General features: G+C 45.5%; 1 protein-coding gene across 1 annotated transcript in view; it reads left to right on the forward strand.

Moving 5' to 3' along the window:
- Positions 1-16,570, forward strand: part of TMEM214 (transmembrane protein 214) — a 36,303-nt gene that overhangs the window by 13,071 nt on the left and 6,662 nt on the right. Inside the window, exons 7-14 of the mRNA XM_060754781.2 lie at positions 861-942; positions 3,797-3,898; positions 4,097-4,238; positions 10,504-10,595; positions 10,783-10,831; positions 13,160-13,273; positions 13,377-13,494; positions 15,698-15,794. Of these exons, the coding sequence (XP_060610764.2) occupies positions 861-942; positions 3,797-3,898; positions 4,097-4,238; positions 10,504-10,595; positions 10,783-10,831; positions 13,160-13,273; positions 13,377-13,494; positions 15,698-15,794 (796 nt within the window). The remainder of the gene's footprint in view (positions 1-860; positions 943-3,796; positions 3,899-4,096; positions 4,239-10,503; positions 10,596-10,782; positions 10,832-13,159; positions 13,274-13,376; positions 13,495-15,697; positions 15,795-16,570) is intronic.

The raw sequence follows: 16,570 nt of genomic DNA on the forward strand, positions 1-16,570 counted from the left end.
TTAATACAGTCCCTCATGTTGTGGTGACCCCCAACCATAATATTGTTTTCATTGCTACTTCATAACAGTCATTTTTCTACTGTTATAAATCATAATGTAAATATAAGATATGCAGGATGCATTTTCATTCACTGGACCAAATTGGGCACCAATACACCCAATACACCCAAAATACCCAATACACCCAAATGTGAATGCTAGTGGGGTTGGGGGAGGATTGATTTTGGAATTTGGGAGTTGTAGTTGCTGGGATTTATAGTTTACTTATAATCAAAGAGCATTCTGAACTCTACCAGTGATGGATTTTAATCAAACTTGGCTCCCATGACCAATGGAAAACACTGGAAGGGTTTGATGGGCATTGACCTTGAGTTTGGGAGTTGTAGTTCACCTATATCCAGAGAGCACTGTGGACTCATGCAATGGTGGATCTGGACCAAAGTTGGCATGAATACTCAATATGCCCAAATGTGAACACTGGTGGAGTCTGGGGAAAATAGATCTTGACATTTGGGAGTTGTAGTTGCTGGAATTTATACTTCATTACAATCAAAGAACATTCTGAACTCCATCACCGATAGAATTGGCTCAAACTTCCCACATGGAATCCCCATGACCATCAGAAAATACTGTGTTGTCTTATGGTCTTTGGCGACCCCTCTGACACCCCCTCGCGACCCCCTCAGGGGTCCCGACCCCCAGGTTGAGAAACACTGCTCTAGAGCATGGCCATATAGGCCGGAAAAACCTACAACAACCCAATTCTGCTGTGCTTGGTTTGTTTAATGCTTTTTTCCTTTTTGGGAAATTTCCAGAACAGGCCAGAGGTCTAAATGTTGCTCTGACGCTTCCCTTCACAGTGTGGCTTGGCATTATGCTTCCGGTCCTGGGCATCAAGTCTCTCTCCCCGTTTGCCATCACCTTCCTGGATCGTCTGCTCATGTGAGTTGCTTTGCAGCAGGGCGGGCTGTGTGTGGCAGACCTACCTGGCAGGGGTGAGGCTGGGGTCTCATGTGGTCTCTCTATTGAGTTATATCTGACTTTTCTCCCCCCAGTTGGGATGGGAGGTGGTTTCCTATGTAATTGTTTACAGAGAGAGGCTACTGCTTGGCTCTTTGTGAGGAGCCTTCACAGCAAGGATTTGAGAGAAGCGACACCCTGTTTTCCCTTTGCAGGAATGTTTGGGTGGTGGGAACAAATGCCTTACATCAGGCATGGACCAACTTGGGCCCTCCCTCTAGGTGTTAGGAGTAATGGGAGTTGAAGTCCAAAACATCTGAAGGGAGAGCCTAAGTTGGCCTATGCCTGCCTTACATTCTACAATCAACCTTCTGATGATCATCAAGTTTGCAGACGACACCAAATTGGGAGGGAGAGCCAAGACTCCAGAGGACAGGAGCAGGATTCAAAACGATCTTGACAGATTAGAGAGATGAATGGCTAAAACTAACACAATGAAGTTCAACAGGGACAAATGCAAGATACTCCACTTTGGCAGGAAAAACAAAATGCAAAGATACAGAATGGGGGACAATGCCTGACTCGAGAGCAGGACGTGTGAAAAATGTCTTGGAGTCCTCTTGGGGAACAAGTTAAACATGAGCCAGGAATGTGATGTGGCAGCAAAAAAAGCCAATGGGATTTTGGCCTGCATCAAAAGGAGCCTAGTGTCTAGATCTAAGGAAGTCATGCTACCCCTCTATTCTGCTTTGGTTAGACCACATCTGGAATATTGTGTCCAATTCTGGGCGCCACAATTCAAGAGAGATATTGACAAGCTGGAATGTGTCCAGAGGAGGGCGACTAAAATGATCCAGGGTCTGGAGAACAAGCCCTATGAGGAGCGGCTTAGGGAACTGGGCATGTTTAGCCTGAAGAAGAGGAGGCTGAGAGGAGATATGATGAGGGCCATGGATAAATATGTGAGAGGAAGCCACAGGGAGGAGGAGGGAGCAAGCTTGTTTTCTGCTTCCTTGGAGACTAGGACGCAAGGGAACAATGGCTTCAAACTACAAGAGAGGAGATTCCATCTGAACATGAGGAAGAACTTCCTGACTGTGAGAGCCGTTCAGCAGTGGAACTCTTCCCCGGAGTGTGGTGGAGGCTCCTTCTTTGGAAGCTTTTAAGCAGAGGCTGGATGGCCATTTGTCGGGGGTGATTTGAATGCAATATTCCTGCTTCTTGGCAGAATGGGGTTGGACTGGATGGCCCATGAGGTCTCTTCCAACTCTTTGATTCTATGATTCTATGATGTGGCGTCAAAAAAAAAAACCAATGGGATTTTGACCTGCATCAGTAGGAGCATAGTGTCTAGACCTAGAGAAGTCATGCTCCCCATGACTTCCCTAGATCTAGACTCTTTGTTATGCAGAGCAACATATATACAGTCATGTGAACAGGTGCATTGACTCATACAATGCCCTTTAAGAGAAATTCAAATGGTCCTTAGCTGTCCACGTGAAAGATCTCCTTCCAGCAGCTCAGAAGCAGGAAAACATCCTAACATGTCTTAGAATCATAGAATCCTAGAGTTGGAAGAGACCTCCTGGGCCATCATCCAGTCCAACCGCATTCTGCCAAGAAGCAGGAATATTGCATTCAAATCACCCCTGACAGATGGCCATCCAGCCTCTGCTTCAGAGCTTCCAAAGAAGGAGCCTCCACCACACTCCGGGGCAGAGAGTTCCACTGCTGAACGGCTCTCACAGTCAGGAAGTTCTTCCTCATGTTCAGATGGAATCTCCTCTCTTGTAGTTTGAAGCCATGGCTCCACTGCGTCCTAGTCTCCAAGGAAGCAGAACACAAGCTTGCTCCCTCCTCCTCCCTGTGGCTTCCTCTCACATATTTATACATGGCTCTCATATCTCCTCTCAGCCTTCTCTTCAGGCTAAACATGCCCAGCTCTTTAAGCCGCTCCTCATAGGGCTTGTTCTCCAGACCCTTGATCATTTTAGTCGTCCTCTTTCTCTGGACACATTCCAGCTTGTCAACATCAATTGTGGTGCCCAGAATTGGACACAATATTCCAGGTGTGGTCTAACCAAAGCAGAACAGAGCATGGGGAGCATGACTTCCCTAGATCTAGACACTAGGCTCCTCTTGATGCAAGTTTCTGTGCAGGGACTTGCCAAGAACTTGCTTCTGCTTCCTTGCAGACTAGGATGCAATGGAGCTTCAAACTACAAGAAAGGAGATTCCACCTGAACATGAGGAAGAACTTCCTGACTGTGAGAGCCGTTCAGCAGTGGAACTCTCTGCCCCGAAGTGTGGTGGAGGCTCCTTCCTTGGAAGCTTTGAAACAGAGGCTGGATGGCCATCTGTCAGGGGTGATTTGAATGCAACATTCCTGCTTCTTGGCAGAATGGGGTTGGACTGGATGATGGCCCATGAGGTCTCTTCCAACTCGTTGATTCTATGCTTCTATGATCTGCTTCCTTGCAGAGTTTACATTTGGGATCTGTTGTCGACTTTTCAATTCTGGCTCAGATGGCATTTGTTTAAATGGCTTGTTCTTGGGCTGCCAGAATCAGGCTCTCCTTTGTCTCCTTTTTCAAAGTTCCATTTGTGAGCCACAGCCATGCTATTATTATTATTATTATTATTATTATTATTATTATTATTATTTTCCCTTTTTACTCTGCCTATCAGATCTTTCCATTTCGAGTCCCAGTTCCACATTGGAGATCCATTTTTATATTTTTCCTTTAACTAATATAATCTTGAAGTATATACATCGTCTGCTAGATCGCCTTGTTTTGTTTGTGCGTTGACTGACGTTGTGCTTTCTCTCTGGCAGGATGCATCCCAACTTGACCAAAGGCTTTGGTATGATAGGACCCAAAGACTTCTTTCCGCTCTTGGACTTTGCCTTCACGCCCAACAACTCCTTATCACCCAGGTAGGGCGGAAAATAGGCACACAGGAGCATTTTGCACCCAAGAGTTGCCTCCCTGCTCCTCAGATGGGGCTGAGAGCCTGGGTGGTGCAGTGGTGCCTCTTTGCCCACATGCAGTGGATGGAAAGCCTGCCTTTCCTCCTCCGAGGGCGTCAGTGGGGCTGATGGGTCCTCCTTTCCTCTTTCTGTCTCTCTGCTCAGCCTCCAGGAGCAGCTCCGGCAGCTCTATCCTCGCCTGAAAGTGCTGGCCTTTGGGGCAAAGCCGGAGACTACGCTGCACACCTACTTCCCATCCTTCCTCTCAAGGACGCTCCCCGGCTGCTCCGCTGACATGAAGAAAGAGGTGAGGGATGCAGGGGCATAGTTTTCCTCCAGGCATGTGGGTTCTGTGTGTCTCAGGCAATTCTTGAGCAGGACTAATCAGTCATGGCAGGATGTGTGATTTATAGTTTCCTCACTCATGCCCTTCCTGGATACACTGCACACTGGACTGAATAATCAACCCATACATAAACCTGTCAGGACCCAGATGCCTTCAAACACGCCAGACACAGTTCAAATGGTAAAGCACAGCTTTATTGATAACAAAAAGTCTTGAAAAGCACTTAACTGCAGTGCTGAAGTCTATTGGAGTAGTTTGACACCAAAATTGAGTCAATAGAGCAAACTAAAGTATAATCCGGATTATAGTGTAGACTCTTAATCCAGATTAAACTAAAAATGAAGCAAACTGCTTGAAAATCAATATGTAGCAGAAATCATAGAATCATAGAATCATAGAATCAAAGAGTTGGAAGAGACCTCATGGGCCATCCAGTCCAACCCCCTGCCAAGAAGCAGGAATATTGCATTCAAATCACCCCTGACAGATGGCCATCCAGCCTCTGTTTAAAAGCATCCAAAGAAGGAGCCTCCACCACACTCCGGGGCAGAGAGTTCCACTGCTGAACGGCTCTCACAGTCAGGAAGTTCTTCCTCGTGTTCAGATGGAATCTCCTCTCTTGTAGTTTGAAGCTATTGTTCCGCATCCTAGTCTCCAAGGAAGCAGAAAACAAGCTTGCTCCCTCCTCCTCCCTGTGGCTTCCTCTCACATATTTATACATGGCTATCATATCTCCTCTCAGCCTTCTCTTCTTCAGGCTAAACATGCCCAGTTCCCTAAGCCGCTCCTCATAGGGCTTGTTCTCCAGACCCTTGATCATTTTAGTCGCCCTCCTCTGGCCACATTCCAGGTTAGAGTTAATATCTCTCTTGAGATATTCAAGAGAGACTTCACTGCAGTGCTGAAGTCTATTGGAGTAGTTTGACACCAAAATTGAGTCAATAGAGCAAACTAAAGTATAATCCGGATTATAGTGTAGACTCTTAATCCAGATTAAACTAAAAATGAAGCAAACTGCTTGAAAATCAATATGTAGCAGAAATACAGTCGCTGGAGCAAGAAAATCACAGTTTCAGAACCAAAGGAATGTTTCAGTCCCAAAAATATAAACACATAAAGTCCAGAAAAGCCAGAGCATGGTCAAACCGGTCCTGAGGTCAGTCCGAAGGAATCAAAGCTGGAAAGCTGGAACAACAGGAACTCACGAGGCTGGAGCCCGGGACCCAAAGGTGAGAGTTTGGCAAGGCAAAGAGTAAGGTCCCATTTGGACACTTTGCTTCCTGCAACTGGATGTGCCAACAGAACTCCCTTATATCCTAAAGCTCATTGTCAGAGCTTGATGAGCTCCCCACCCTTTCATCATCGCTATCACCTGCTTCCAAGTCTGCAGCTGAATGCCCATCTCTCCACCTTTGCCAATTACTATCAGGGGTCAGATTCTGCCAAGAATCACCTGGCTGCCAGTCCCCCCATGAACCCCTCGAACTCCTCGCTGGAAGTGGGCTGGTTGCAGATGTCTCTTATATTCTGTACCTGAGTCCAATCCAATTCCTCCCCTTCCATGTCACTTCCAGACCCCAAATCCCCCTCAAAGCCCAAAAAGTCCTCCTCAGAGGTGGGTTCCCCAAGTAACTCCCGAATACGCTTCCTCTGTGCTTCTCCTTCAGATTCTGGCTCACAAACAGTCCTTTTAACACCTCTAGATGCTTCCCCATTCCCCATGTCGTAATCTGAGAAGCCCATGAACGTATCACTGTCGCTTGGTGCCAGGAGGATTCCTCTAATGTGTTGACGCTGCCTTTTACTCTCTGACTCCCGAGGAGACCTTTCCCCACTACTACTAGGAGTAGCAGCTCAGTCAGGACGCTGAGCTACAACATAAACCCATACACAGCAGAGTGCTTCTGGTTGCTTCAGAAGTGAGAGAATCAGTCGTCTACAAAGACGTTGCCCAGGGGACTCCCGGATGTCTTGCAATCCTGTGAGGAGGCTTCTCTCATGTCCCCCAAGCAGGGAGCTCAAGCAGGGAGCTTTGAGATGGTTGAACAGAAGCTCTAGGTTCCCTTACTGCCTATTGCAGGGAAAACCCTATACGGTTCTGGCCCAGTGTATCTGTCCGAACGGATCTCCCTCTACGTCCCACCTCGGAGTCTAAGATCTTCTGGGGAGGCCCTGCTCTCGACCCCGCCTCTATTGCAAGTGAGATTGGCGGGGACGAGGAGCAGGGCCTTCTTGGTGTGGCCCCTCACCTGTGGAATTCACTTCCCGAGGAAATTAGAACAGTGACATCCCTCCTTGCCTTTAGGAAAAAATTGAAAACATTGAAAACATGGATTTGGGACCAGGCATTCGAACAATCTGGCAGATAAAGAAAGGATCTTGACGATGTTTTCTGCTTCCCTGGAGACTAGGACGCAATGGAACAATGGCTTCAAACAACAAGAGAGGAGATTCCATCTGAACATTAGGAAGAACTTCCTGACTGTGAGAGCCGTTCAGCAGTGGAACTCTCTGCCCCGGAGTGTGGTGGAGGCTCCTTCTTTGGAAGCTTTTAAGCAGAGGCTGGATGGCCATCTGTCAGGGGTGATTTGAATGCAATATTCCTGCTTCTTGGCAGAATGGGGTTGGACTGGATGGCCCATGAGGTCTCTTCCAACTCTTTGATTCTATGATGGACAGGAATTGACTAAGTGGAATGGAATTATGGAACTCTAAAAGACGAACGCTGACCATGAGATTAGTTTTATTGATTGTGTTATATAACGACTATTTTAACTGTGATAATTGTTTTTAACTGCTGTTTTGTACGTATGCGTATTTTGTGCAGGCATCAAATTGTGCTTTTTTGTAAGCCGCCCTGAGTCCCCCCCTCGGGGGTTGAGAAAGGCAGGGTAAAAGTACTTGAAATAAATAAATAAACCAGCTCAGAGCCCTCACAACCTCTGAGGATGCTTGCCATAGATGCAGGTGAAACGTCAGGAGAGAATGCTTCTAGAACATGGCCATATAGCCCGAAAAAACCTACAACAACCCAACTATTATCTTTTCTTCCCTTTTTAAACATTATGCAAAGTTTCTGTATTTCTATGTAAACCATCCAAATCTAATGAGGGGGTACTAACACATCAGTTATCCACAAAGTCTCTTCAGTGTGGAGTGTGTGTATATATATACACTAGCTCTTTGATTTTAGGTGAACTATAAATCCCAGCAACTCCAACATTCCCAAATAACAAAATCAATCCCCTCCAACCCCACCAGTATTCAAATTTGGGCGTATCAGGTATTTGTGCCAAATTTGGTCCAGTGAATGAAAATACATCCTGCATATCAGATATTTATATTACGATTCATAACAGTCGCAAAATTAAAGAAGTAGCAACGAAAATAAGGTTATGGTTGGGGGCCACCACAACGTGAGGACCTTTACTAAGGGGTTGTGGCATTAGGAAGGTTGAGGACCACTGGTTTAGAAAAACTCTCTGATTTGGTTTTGATCCAAACTGAGGAGCCTTTTATTCTTGGCACATTTCTCTATATATAAAATACTAGTTGTCCCCTGCCATGCATTGCTGTGGCCCAGTCTGGTGATCTGGAAAATAAAGTAATGAGAAAGTGTTGGTTTCTAATATACGTAATGTCTTTCTGCTTGTGGGTACACAGTATTTCTTGCTGTTTCTTTGCCAGTGTTGATGTGGAGAGTGTCTGGTTTGCCTACTCTGGAATATGCAACATATAATTGTCCTTCTTTAAGGGTCCCTTTCAAATCTATGATACTATATGTGTCATATACATGTGTGAGTGTGTGAGAGAGAGTGAATCCTATGTCTATCTATAGCTGGATTGGAGTTGGACTGGATGGCCTTAAAGCAGTATTTCTCATCCCGAGGGTCAGGACCCCTGGGGGGGGTCGCGAGTGGGTGCCAGAACACAGTATTTTCTCTAGCTCGTGGGGGTTCTATGTGGGAAGTTTGGCCCAATTCTATCATTGGTGGGGTTCAGAATGCTCTTTGATTGTAGGTGAACTATAAATCCCAGTAACTGCAACTCCCAAATGTCAAGGTCTACTTTCCCCAAACTTCATCTGTGTTCATATTTGGGCATATGGAGTATTTGTGCCAAGTTTGGTCCAGATCCATCATTGTTTGAGTCCACAGTGCTCTTTGGATGTTCTTGCAATTTCTCAAGTTGCTCCTGACACACACAAAAAATGTGTTTTGCTTGTATTGTTGTATTGTGGGCTCAGCCTCATGTAAGCCGCACAGAGTCCTTTGGGGAGATGGTAGTGGCATATAAATAAAGTTTTATTATTATTATTATTATTATTATTATTATTATTATTATTATTATTATTTTCTATGTAAACCATCCAAATCTAATGAGGGGGTACTAACACATCAGTTGTCCACAAAGTGTCTTCAGTGTGGAGTGTGTGTGTGTGTGTATATATATATACACACACACTACACATGTACATATATGTGTGTGTATGTGTATGTATATGTGTGTGTGTGTGTATAGGATGATAGTAATGTTTCTAGTCACGCATTCATCCTGCTGCAGCAGAGCTGTCTGCGCTGAACTACAGCAAATACTTCCAGGTGGATTGAAGTCTACCTGCTTCCACACCTATCTGTTTTTAATTGAATGCTTCTAATTGTTTGAATTGTGTTAATTGTAACTGCGCGTTTTAATATATTGGCATTGTCAAGGCGCTTCACAGTCGGCAGCGATTCGATGCCATAACAAATATCAAAATACAGTTAAAAGAATTATAAAAACAGTTCAACATTTAAAATGTAATATATCTGTAAAAACAGGATTCTCGGCGTCTCCTTACTAAAATCGTGGTCCAGTTGGATCGTTAGTCATTCCATACATTCGTTTACATCTAATTATGCTCCAGTAGGAAAAGCTTGCTCGATGAGCCAGGTCTTAACCATTTTGCGCCCGTACCTCGGGAAGTCTGATTTGGCCACGGTAGTACACGTTCTGGTCACATCCCGCCTTGACTACTGCAACGCTCTCTACGTGGGGCTGCCCTTGAAGACGGCCCGGAAGCTTCAGTTAGTCCAGCGCGCGGCAGCCATGTTACTAACAGGAGCAGGACGCAGGGAGCATACAACGCCCTTGCTGTACCAGCTCCACTGGCTGCCGATTTGCTACCGGGCCCAATTCAAGGTGCTGGTGTTGGCCTATAAAGCCCTAAACGGTTCCGGCCCAAAATACCTATCTGACCGCATCTCGGCCTATGAGCCCACGAGGACCTTGAGATCGTCCGGGGAGGCCCTTCTCTCGATCCCGCCTGCCTCACAGGCACGCCTGGCGGGGACGAGGGATAGGGCCTTCTCGGTGGTGGCCCCCCGGCTGTGGAACACCCTCCCTGTAGACATCAGACAGGCGCCCTCCCTTATGACATTCCGCAAGAGACTAAAGACGTGGTTGTTTGAGAAGGCGTTTGATTAAGTGCTACAACAATTGGCAATGATGACTGGAACGGAATATGGATAACGAGATTGGATTGTGATTCTATGATGAGACGTCGCAAATGATTTAGTGTAATTGTATTATTGATAGTGATGTTGTTCTTGTTGTTTGTGATATTGCCTTTATTGTAAATTGTTTTTTATATGTTGTCCCTAGGGCTGAGAACGGCGGTCTACAAGTACCGTAAATAAATAAATAAATAAATAGAAGGGAGGGAGCAGATCTTATATCCCTGGGGAAGAGTATTCCACCGTTGAGGGGCCACCTCTGAGAAGGCCCTGTCTCTCGTCCCCGCCAAACGCATCTGTGAGGAAGCCGGGATCGAGAGCAGGGCCTCCTGAGATGATCTTAAAGTCCTAGATGGTTCATAAGGAGAGATACGTTCCAATAGGAAAGCTTGACCGGAACCATTTAGGGCTTTATAGGCTAAAGCCAGCACTTTGAATGGTGCCCGGTAGCAAACTGCTGTAAGCTGTCCTGAGTCCCTCTTCGGAGGTAAGAAGGATGGGATAGAGATGCCTGAAATAAATAAATAAATAAATAAATAATAAGATTTGGGGAATGTATGTCACGACTTGGACGGGGAGTCCTGAAGATTATGTCTGTGCCTGCAATGTTCTTACACCTGGGTTGCAATGCTCTTGCACCATCCCTTGGTTGCACAGAAGCTGCTGTTTCATGCTGTTTGGTGCTAGTTCTGCAGACCCCTGCCCCTAATTCTGCTCTCAATCCTGTGCAGCTGCTGAACTGTTTGACCGAGTGCCTCAGTCTCGATCCGCTCAGCTTCAGCGTCTGGAAGCAGCTCTACGCCAAGCACCTTTCTCAGTCGAGGTAAGGCTTCGCCACTGCCTCGCCACCTTTTAGAGCCTGCGGTTCATGCAGAACCTTCTAGGACAGGCATGGGCCAACTTTGTCCTTCCTCCAGGTGTTTTGGACTTCCAACTTCCATAATTCGGCTGCCAGGAATTCTGGGAGTTGAAGTCCAAAGCATGATGTCTTTTTCCCTTTGTTTCCACAGCCTACTCCTGAACCACTACCTGGAAACCTGGGGCCAGACATCCAAAAAGGTGAGTGGCCTCTGTCTTTGGATTTTGTGGCAATAGAGGTGCAGCAACCATGGGCATTAGTGATTAAGAATGATTTCCTGTGTATTGTCGAAGGCTTTCACGGCCGGAATCACTGGGTTGTTGTATGTTTTTCCGGGTTATATGGCCATGTTCTGGAGGCATTTTCAATCAATCAATAGCTCTAGCTATCTCAATAAAGAATGTTATGGCTTCCTTTTCTCAGCCTTGACGATACCAGATGGCGGTTTTTAACAGCTCATTGCACATTTCCATTCATGGTGTGAATTCCTCTCAAGTTTCATTTCTTTGAAGTTCTTTGACATAATCTTCCAGGATGACATCAATAGGAGCATAGTGTCTAGATCTAAGGAAGTAATGCTACCCCTCTATTCTGCTTTGTTTAGACCACATCTGGAATATTGTGTCCAATTCTGGGCACCACAATTCAAGAGAGATATTGACAGGCTGGAATGTGTCCAGAGGAGGGAGACTAAAATGATCAAGGGTCTGGAGAACAAGCCCTATGAGGAGCGGCTTAGGGAACTGGTCATGTTTAGCCTGAAGAAGAGAAGAATGAGAGGAGACATGATAGCCATGTATAAATATGTGAGAGGAAGCCACAGGGAGGAGGAGGGAGCAAGCTTGTTTTCTGCTTCCTTGGAGACTAGGACGCAATGGAACAATGGCTTCAAACTAGAAGAGAGGAGATTCCATCTGAACATGAGGAAGAACTTCCTGACTGTGAGAGCCGTTCAGCAGTGGAACTCTCTGCCCCGGAGTGTGGTGGAGGCTCCTTCTTTGGAAGCTTTTAAGCAGAGGCTGGATGGCCATCTGTCAGGGATGATTTGAATGCAATATTCCTGCTTCTTGGCAGGGGGTTGGACTGGATGGCCCAGGAGGTCTCTTCCAACTCTTTGATTCTATGATTCTATGACACGAGCAGGGCATCTCTTCCTTGGTTCAGAGGCTGTCTCCCAATCTGATGATTCTATCCCATTCTTTGTCAACTTTTTTTCTTTTCCAAGGTCCAGAAATCCTTTTTAAAAATAATTTTTATTGATTGTTTGGGGGGGGGGGGGAAAGGGGGGGGGAGAAAAAAGGAATGAAGAAAAAAAGGAATGAAAAAAAGGGGGAATAGAAAAGGGTAGGTAAAAAGGGGTAGGAAAATTAGATTGGTAAAAAGGAAAAAAAATGGAAAGAGGCTAACTGTGGTAGAAGGGGTACGGAAGTTTCCTTACTAATGGGATGGGGTAAAAGAGCTAAAGGGGAATGAAAGGCAAAAAAATGAAATCTATATAAATAAAAATGTAATGTTCGTTTGTGGGATTAACAGAACTCAAAAACCACTGGAGGAATTGACACCAAATTTGGACACAAGGCACCTAACAACCCAATGTTTTCACTAAAAAAAATTATGATTTTCTCATTTGGGAGTTGTAGTTGCTGGGATTTATAGTTCACCTACAATCAAAGAGCATTCTGAACCCCATCAGTGATGGAATTGAACCAAACTTGGCACACAGAACTCCCATGACCAACAGAAAATACTGGAAGGGTTTGGTGGGCAGTGTCCTTTGGTTTTGGAGTTGTAGTTCACCTACATCCAGAGAGCACTGTGGACTCAAAACAATGATGGATCTGGACCAAATGCTACACGAATACTCAATATGCCCAAATGTGAACACCGGAAGAGTTTGGGGAAAAGAGAATCTTGACATTTGGGAGTTGTAGTTACTGGGATTTATAGTTCACCTACAATCACAGAGCATTCAGAACCCCACCAATGATAGAACTGGGCTAGACCTTCCACACAGAACCCCGATGTGGGCCACAGCAACGTGTGGCAGGTTATGGCTAGCAAGAAATAAAAATAGAAAATATATAAAAAAGAGGGAAAGAAAAAATGGGGAAAATGGTAGAAAAAGTGTGTGTGTGTGTGTGTATTTAAAATGGCGGTGAAAAAATAAAAAGGAAAAAAATAAAAAAAATAAAAATTAAAATCTTCTTGTTGACTTCCAAATTCTTATCCTTTCCAAGCAATTAGTCTCTTGCATATCAATTGTAATTAGTCTCCCCGTCTTCTCATAATTGCATCATCTAGTTTTTTTGGGGGAAAAAGTCTAGTAAAGTCCAGTCTGTAGGGCATTTGGGTTTGCCTTCATGTCTTTTCTCATATTCTTTATATCCATTATTTCTAATTTCCATTCTTCTTCCGTTGGGTTTTCTCTTGTCTTCCAATGTCTTGCAAGTACAATTCTAGCTAAAGTTATCATATAGTTGAATAGGATATCTTGATTCTTATTCATATTCATATCTGTTATCCCCAAGGTCCGGAAATCTTTACATGAAACGGTTCGCTCGTTCAAAGCCACAAACGACGAACTGGCTCTGAAGGGATCCAACAATGCTCAGGACGTCTCCGCTTGCCAAACTGCCTGCGAGGTGCGTTCCTCTGCCGGGAAGGGGCTCCGGGTTCGGGAAGGCCGCTGGGCTCCTCTTGGTAGAGGCAACCCGTCTTCTGTTTCGCCCGTTTCCTTCCTCGTAGAGCCTGCTGCTCAAGATGAAAACCAGTCGGTTTCCTTGGCCCCGGCTGGCCTTGGTCCTCCTCGTCTTCGCTGGCTGCTTCCTGATGCACGACGTGAGGACCCACGGCTCCTTCCAAGGTGAGGCGAGGGGACAACTTCCCTGGGTCATCAATACGTTTCAAACTACAAAAGGCATTTAAAAGGTTCTTTTACTTCATTTGCAATGAGACAGAGTATTAGGCACTTTGCAGAGAAAGAAAGTAGACACACAAACATATAAACATTCACACACATAGAAACATTCACTCATCATGCATGCATTACCATCTCTTCTTCCTTCTCCGGGAAAAGAGACCCTGGAGGAAGCCTGATTGCATTCCAAGCAAATCTACCATTGTGTAAATACGAGGGTTGAATGAAAAGTAATGCCTCCACCTTCGTAATTCCTCAAGAGATGGCAGTACTGGTATGCGGCAGGTACTGGCTTGTTCAGTAGACTCTCCTCTACAGTTCCATTTTGGCAGGAAGCCTTAGCAGAAAAAGTAATGCCTCCATCTTCTTAATTCCTCAAGAGATGGCAGTACTGGTATGTGGCAGGTACTGGCTTGTTCAGTAGACTCTCCTCTACAGTTCCATTTTGGCAGGAAGCAGGAAAAGTAATGCCTCCATCTTCGTAATTCCTCAAGAGATGGCAGTACTGGTATGTGGCAGGTACTGGCTTGTTCAGTAGACTCTCCTCTACAGTTCCATTTTGGCAGGAAGCCTTAGCAGAAAAAGTAATGCCTCCATCTTCTTAATTCCTCAAGAGATGGCAGTACTGGTATGTGGCAGGTACTGGCTTGTTCAGTAGACTCTCCTCTACAGTTCCATTTTGGCAGGAAGCAGGAAAAGTAATGCCTCCATCTTCGTAATTCCTCAAGAGATGGCAGTACTGGTATGTGGCAGGTACTGGCTTGTTCAGTAGACTCTCCTCTACAGTTCCATTTTGGCAGGAAGCCTTAGCAGAAAATGTAATGCCTCCACCTTCGTAACTCCTCAACAGATGGCAGTAGTGGTATGTGGCAGGTACTGGCTTGTTCAGTAGACTCTCCTCTACAGTTCCATTTTGGCGGGAAGCCTTAGCATTGAACAGTTGTGTTGTTAAAGTGCGAAGTATGGAACCCTGCGCAGACGGTCAGTCAATGCGACTTAAGCAAGGTGCAGTCATTGAATTCTTGACAGCAGAAGGTCTCACCTCAAAGGAGATTCATCAGAGAATGCAAGCTGTTTATGGTGATTGTGTTGATGTGAGTACTGTGCGTCATTGGGCGAGTGAATTTAAAGATGTTGAGGTGGGAACATCTGACTTGCATGACATTTGAGTTGGACATCCTGTGACAGCAACCACTGAGTTTCAGAAGCAAAAGGTTGACAGATTGATTCAAGACAGTCGTCGTATCACTCAGAGAGAAATTTCAAGCATAATCGGCATTTCACAAGAATGTGTGGGTCACATTATTGCTTGGCTTGGCTATCAGAAGATCTGTGCACGATGGGAACACAGCAGAACTTCCTCTGGTTTGCCACAATTTTTGGGTTGTAATAAGGTCTCTTGTATAGCAGTATTTCTTGTTGATGTTGTTCCAAAGTTGTAAGTGAATGATAGATATTTTTCCAGCCTGAAACACATTGATTCCCATCAGTTCCAGACAGATGTTGACTCTGCTTAATTGGTGTTGGTACATATAAGGAGCCTTGTGTTGACTTCCTTTTTAACAGATATTGGTTTCCTTAACTTAAAACAGCCATTGCCTTTTAATATGTAAACATGCTGTTTTTCACCAAGGATTAGTCATCGTCTCTGATCATAAAAGTCAGCAATTCACCTCCTTTTTGTAGTTTTCCATGCCTTATTTCTTAGGATGGGATCTTTAGACTCTATACGTCCCAGTCATCGATTTTTCATACAATTTTATTCAAACCACCATGGATCTCCTGGTAGCGCAATAGGTTAAACCCTTGTAGGACTGAAGACCGATAGGTCGGCGGTTCGAATCCGGGGAGAGCATGGGTGAGCTCCCTCTGTCAGCTCCAGCTCCCTGTGCGAGGACATGAGAGAAGCTCCCCACAAGGATGGTAAAACATCCGGGCAATGTCCTTGCAGAACAGCCAAATCTTTCACTCTAGAAGCGACTTGCAGTTTCGCAAGTCACTCCTGACATGAGGAAAGAAGATCAAACCACCTATCACATATTCATCACACTTGGAGGTGGGGGTGGGTGGGTGGGTGGGGTGGCAGACCTGTCTCAGTTGTTGTATCAGAAGTTGTTGTATCCTGAGGGACACTATCTGTCATTTCCAGCCTCTGCCTCTGCTCGGTTCCTGCGCTCCTCCGGCATCCTATCTGCATCCCAGCAAGCCTGGAGCAAGGTGTCCCGTGCCTCTGCGGGAGGCTACAGGTCAGTAGGACCCCTTCCCCTATTTCATGCAGTGTCAGCGCTTTGCCTTTGGGGAGCATGTTGAGAGGGAGAGCTTGTGTCCTAGAGGATGGGATCAGGATCCAAAATGACCTTCAGATTGGAGAGCTGATGGACCAAAATGAACACAATGCCTTTCGACAGGGAGAAATGTATGAGAAGACACTAAGGCAGAAAAAAATGAAATGTGTAGATATAGGTTCGAAACGGTCCATGTGAAAGGAGTCTAGGAGTCTTAGTGGACACAAGCTGAACATGAGACAACTGTGATGTGGCAACTAAAAAAGCCAGCATGACTCTAGGCTGCATCAATGGGAATATCATATCAAGACCAGGCATGGGCCAACTTTAGCCTTTCCTCAAAGTGTTTTGGACTTCAACTCCCACAATTCCTAACAGCCAGAATTATTTGGGGAACTATCTAGTCGAAGGCACAGTGGAACATCCTCGTGTTTAGTTCTTTCTGGAAGGTGGACAAGGTGGGTGCCAGTCTAATCTACCCGGAGAGAGAGTTCCATAGCTGGGGGGCCACCACAAAGAAGGCCCTCTCCCTCATCCCAACCAACCGTGCTTGTGACGGGGGTGGGAGCGAGAGAAGGGCCTCCACAGAAGATCTTAGAGATTGTGTAGATTCATAGGGGACAATGCTGTCAGTAACATCTGCAGCACAGCAAGGCAGGAACAGATCAATCACAGCCACCTAGGCTATAAACTACTTTATTTTACAGCTATATACATTAGAAGCTACTTAACACTCA

Source organism: Anolis sagrei, chromosome 1 (genome assembly GCF_037176765.1).
Source record: "Anolis sagrei isolate rAnoSag1 chromosome 1, rAnoSag1.mat, whole genome shotgun sequence".
Classification (NCBI taxonomy): domain Eukaryota; kingdom Metazoa; phylum Chordata; class Lepidosauria; order Squamata; family Dactyloidae; genus Anolis; species Anolis sagrei.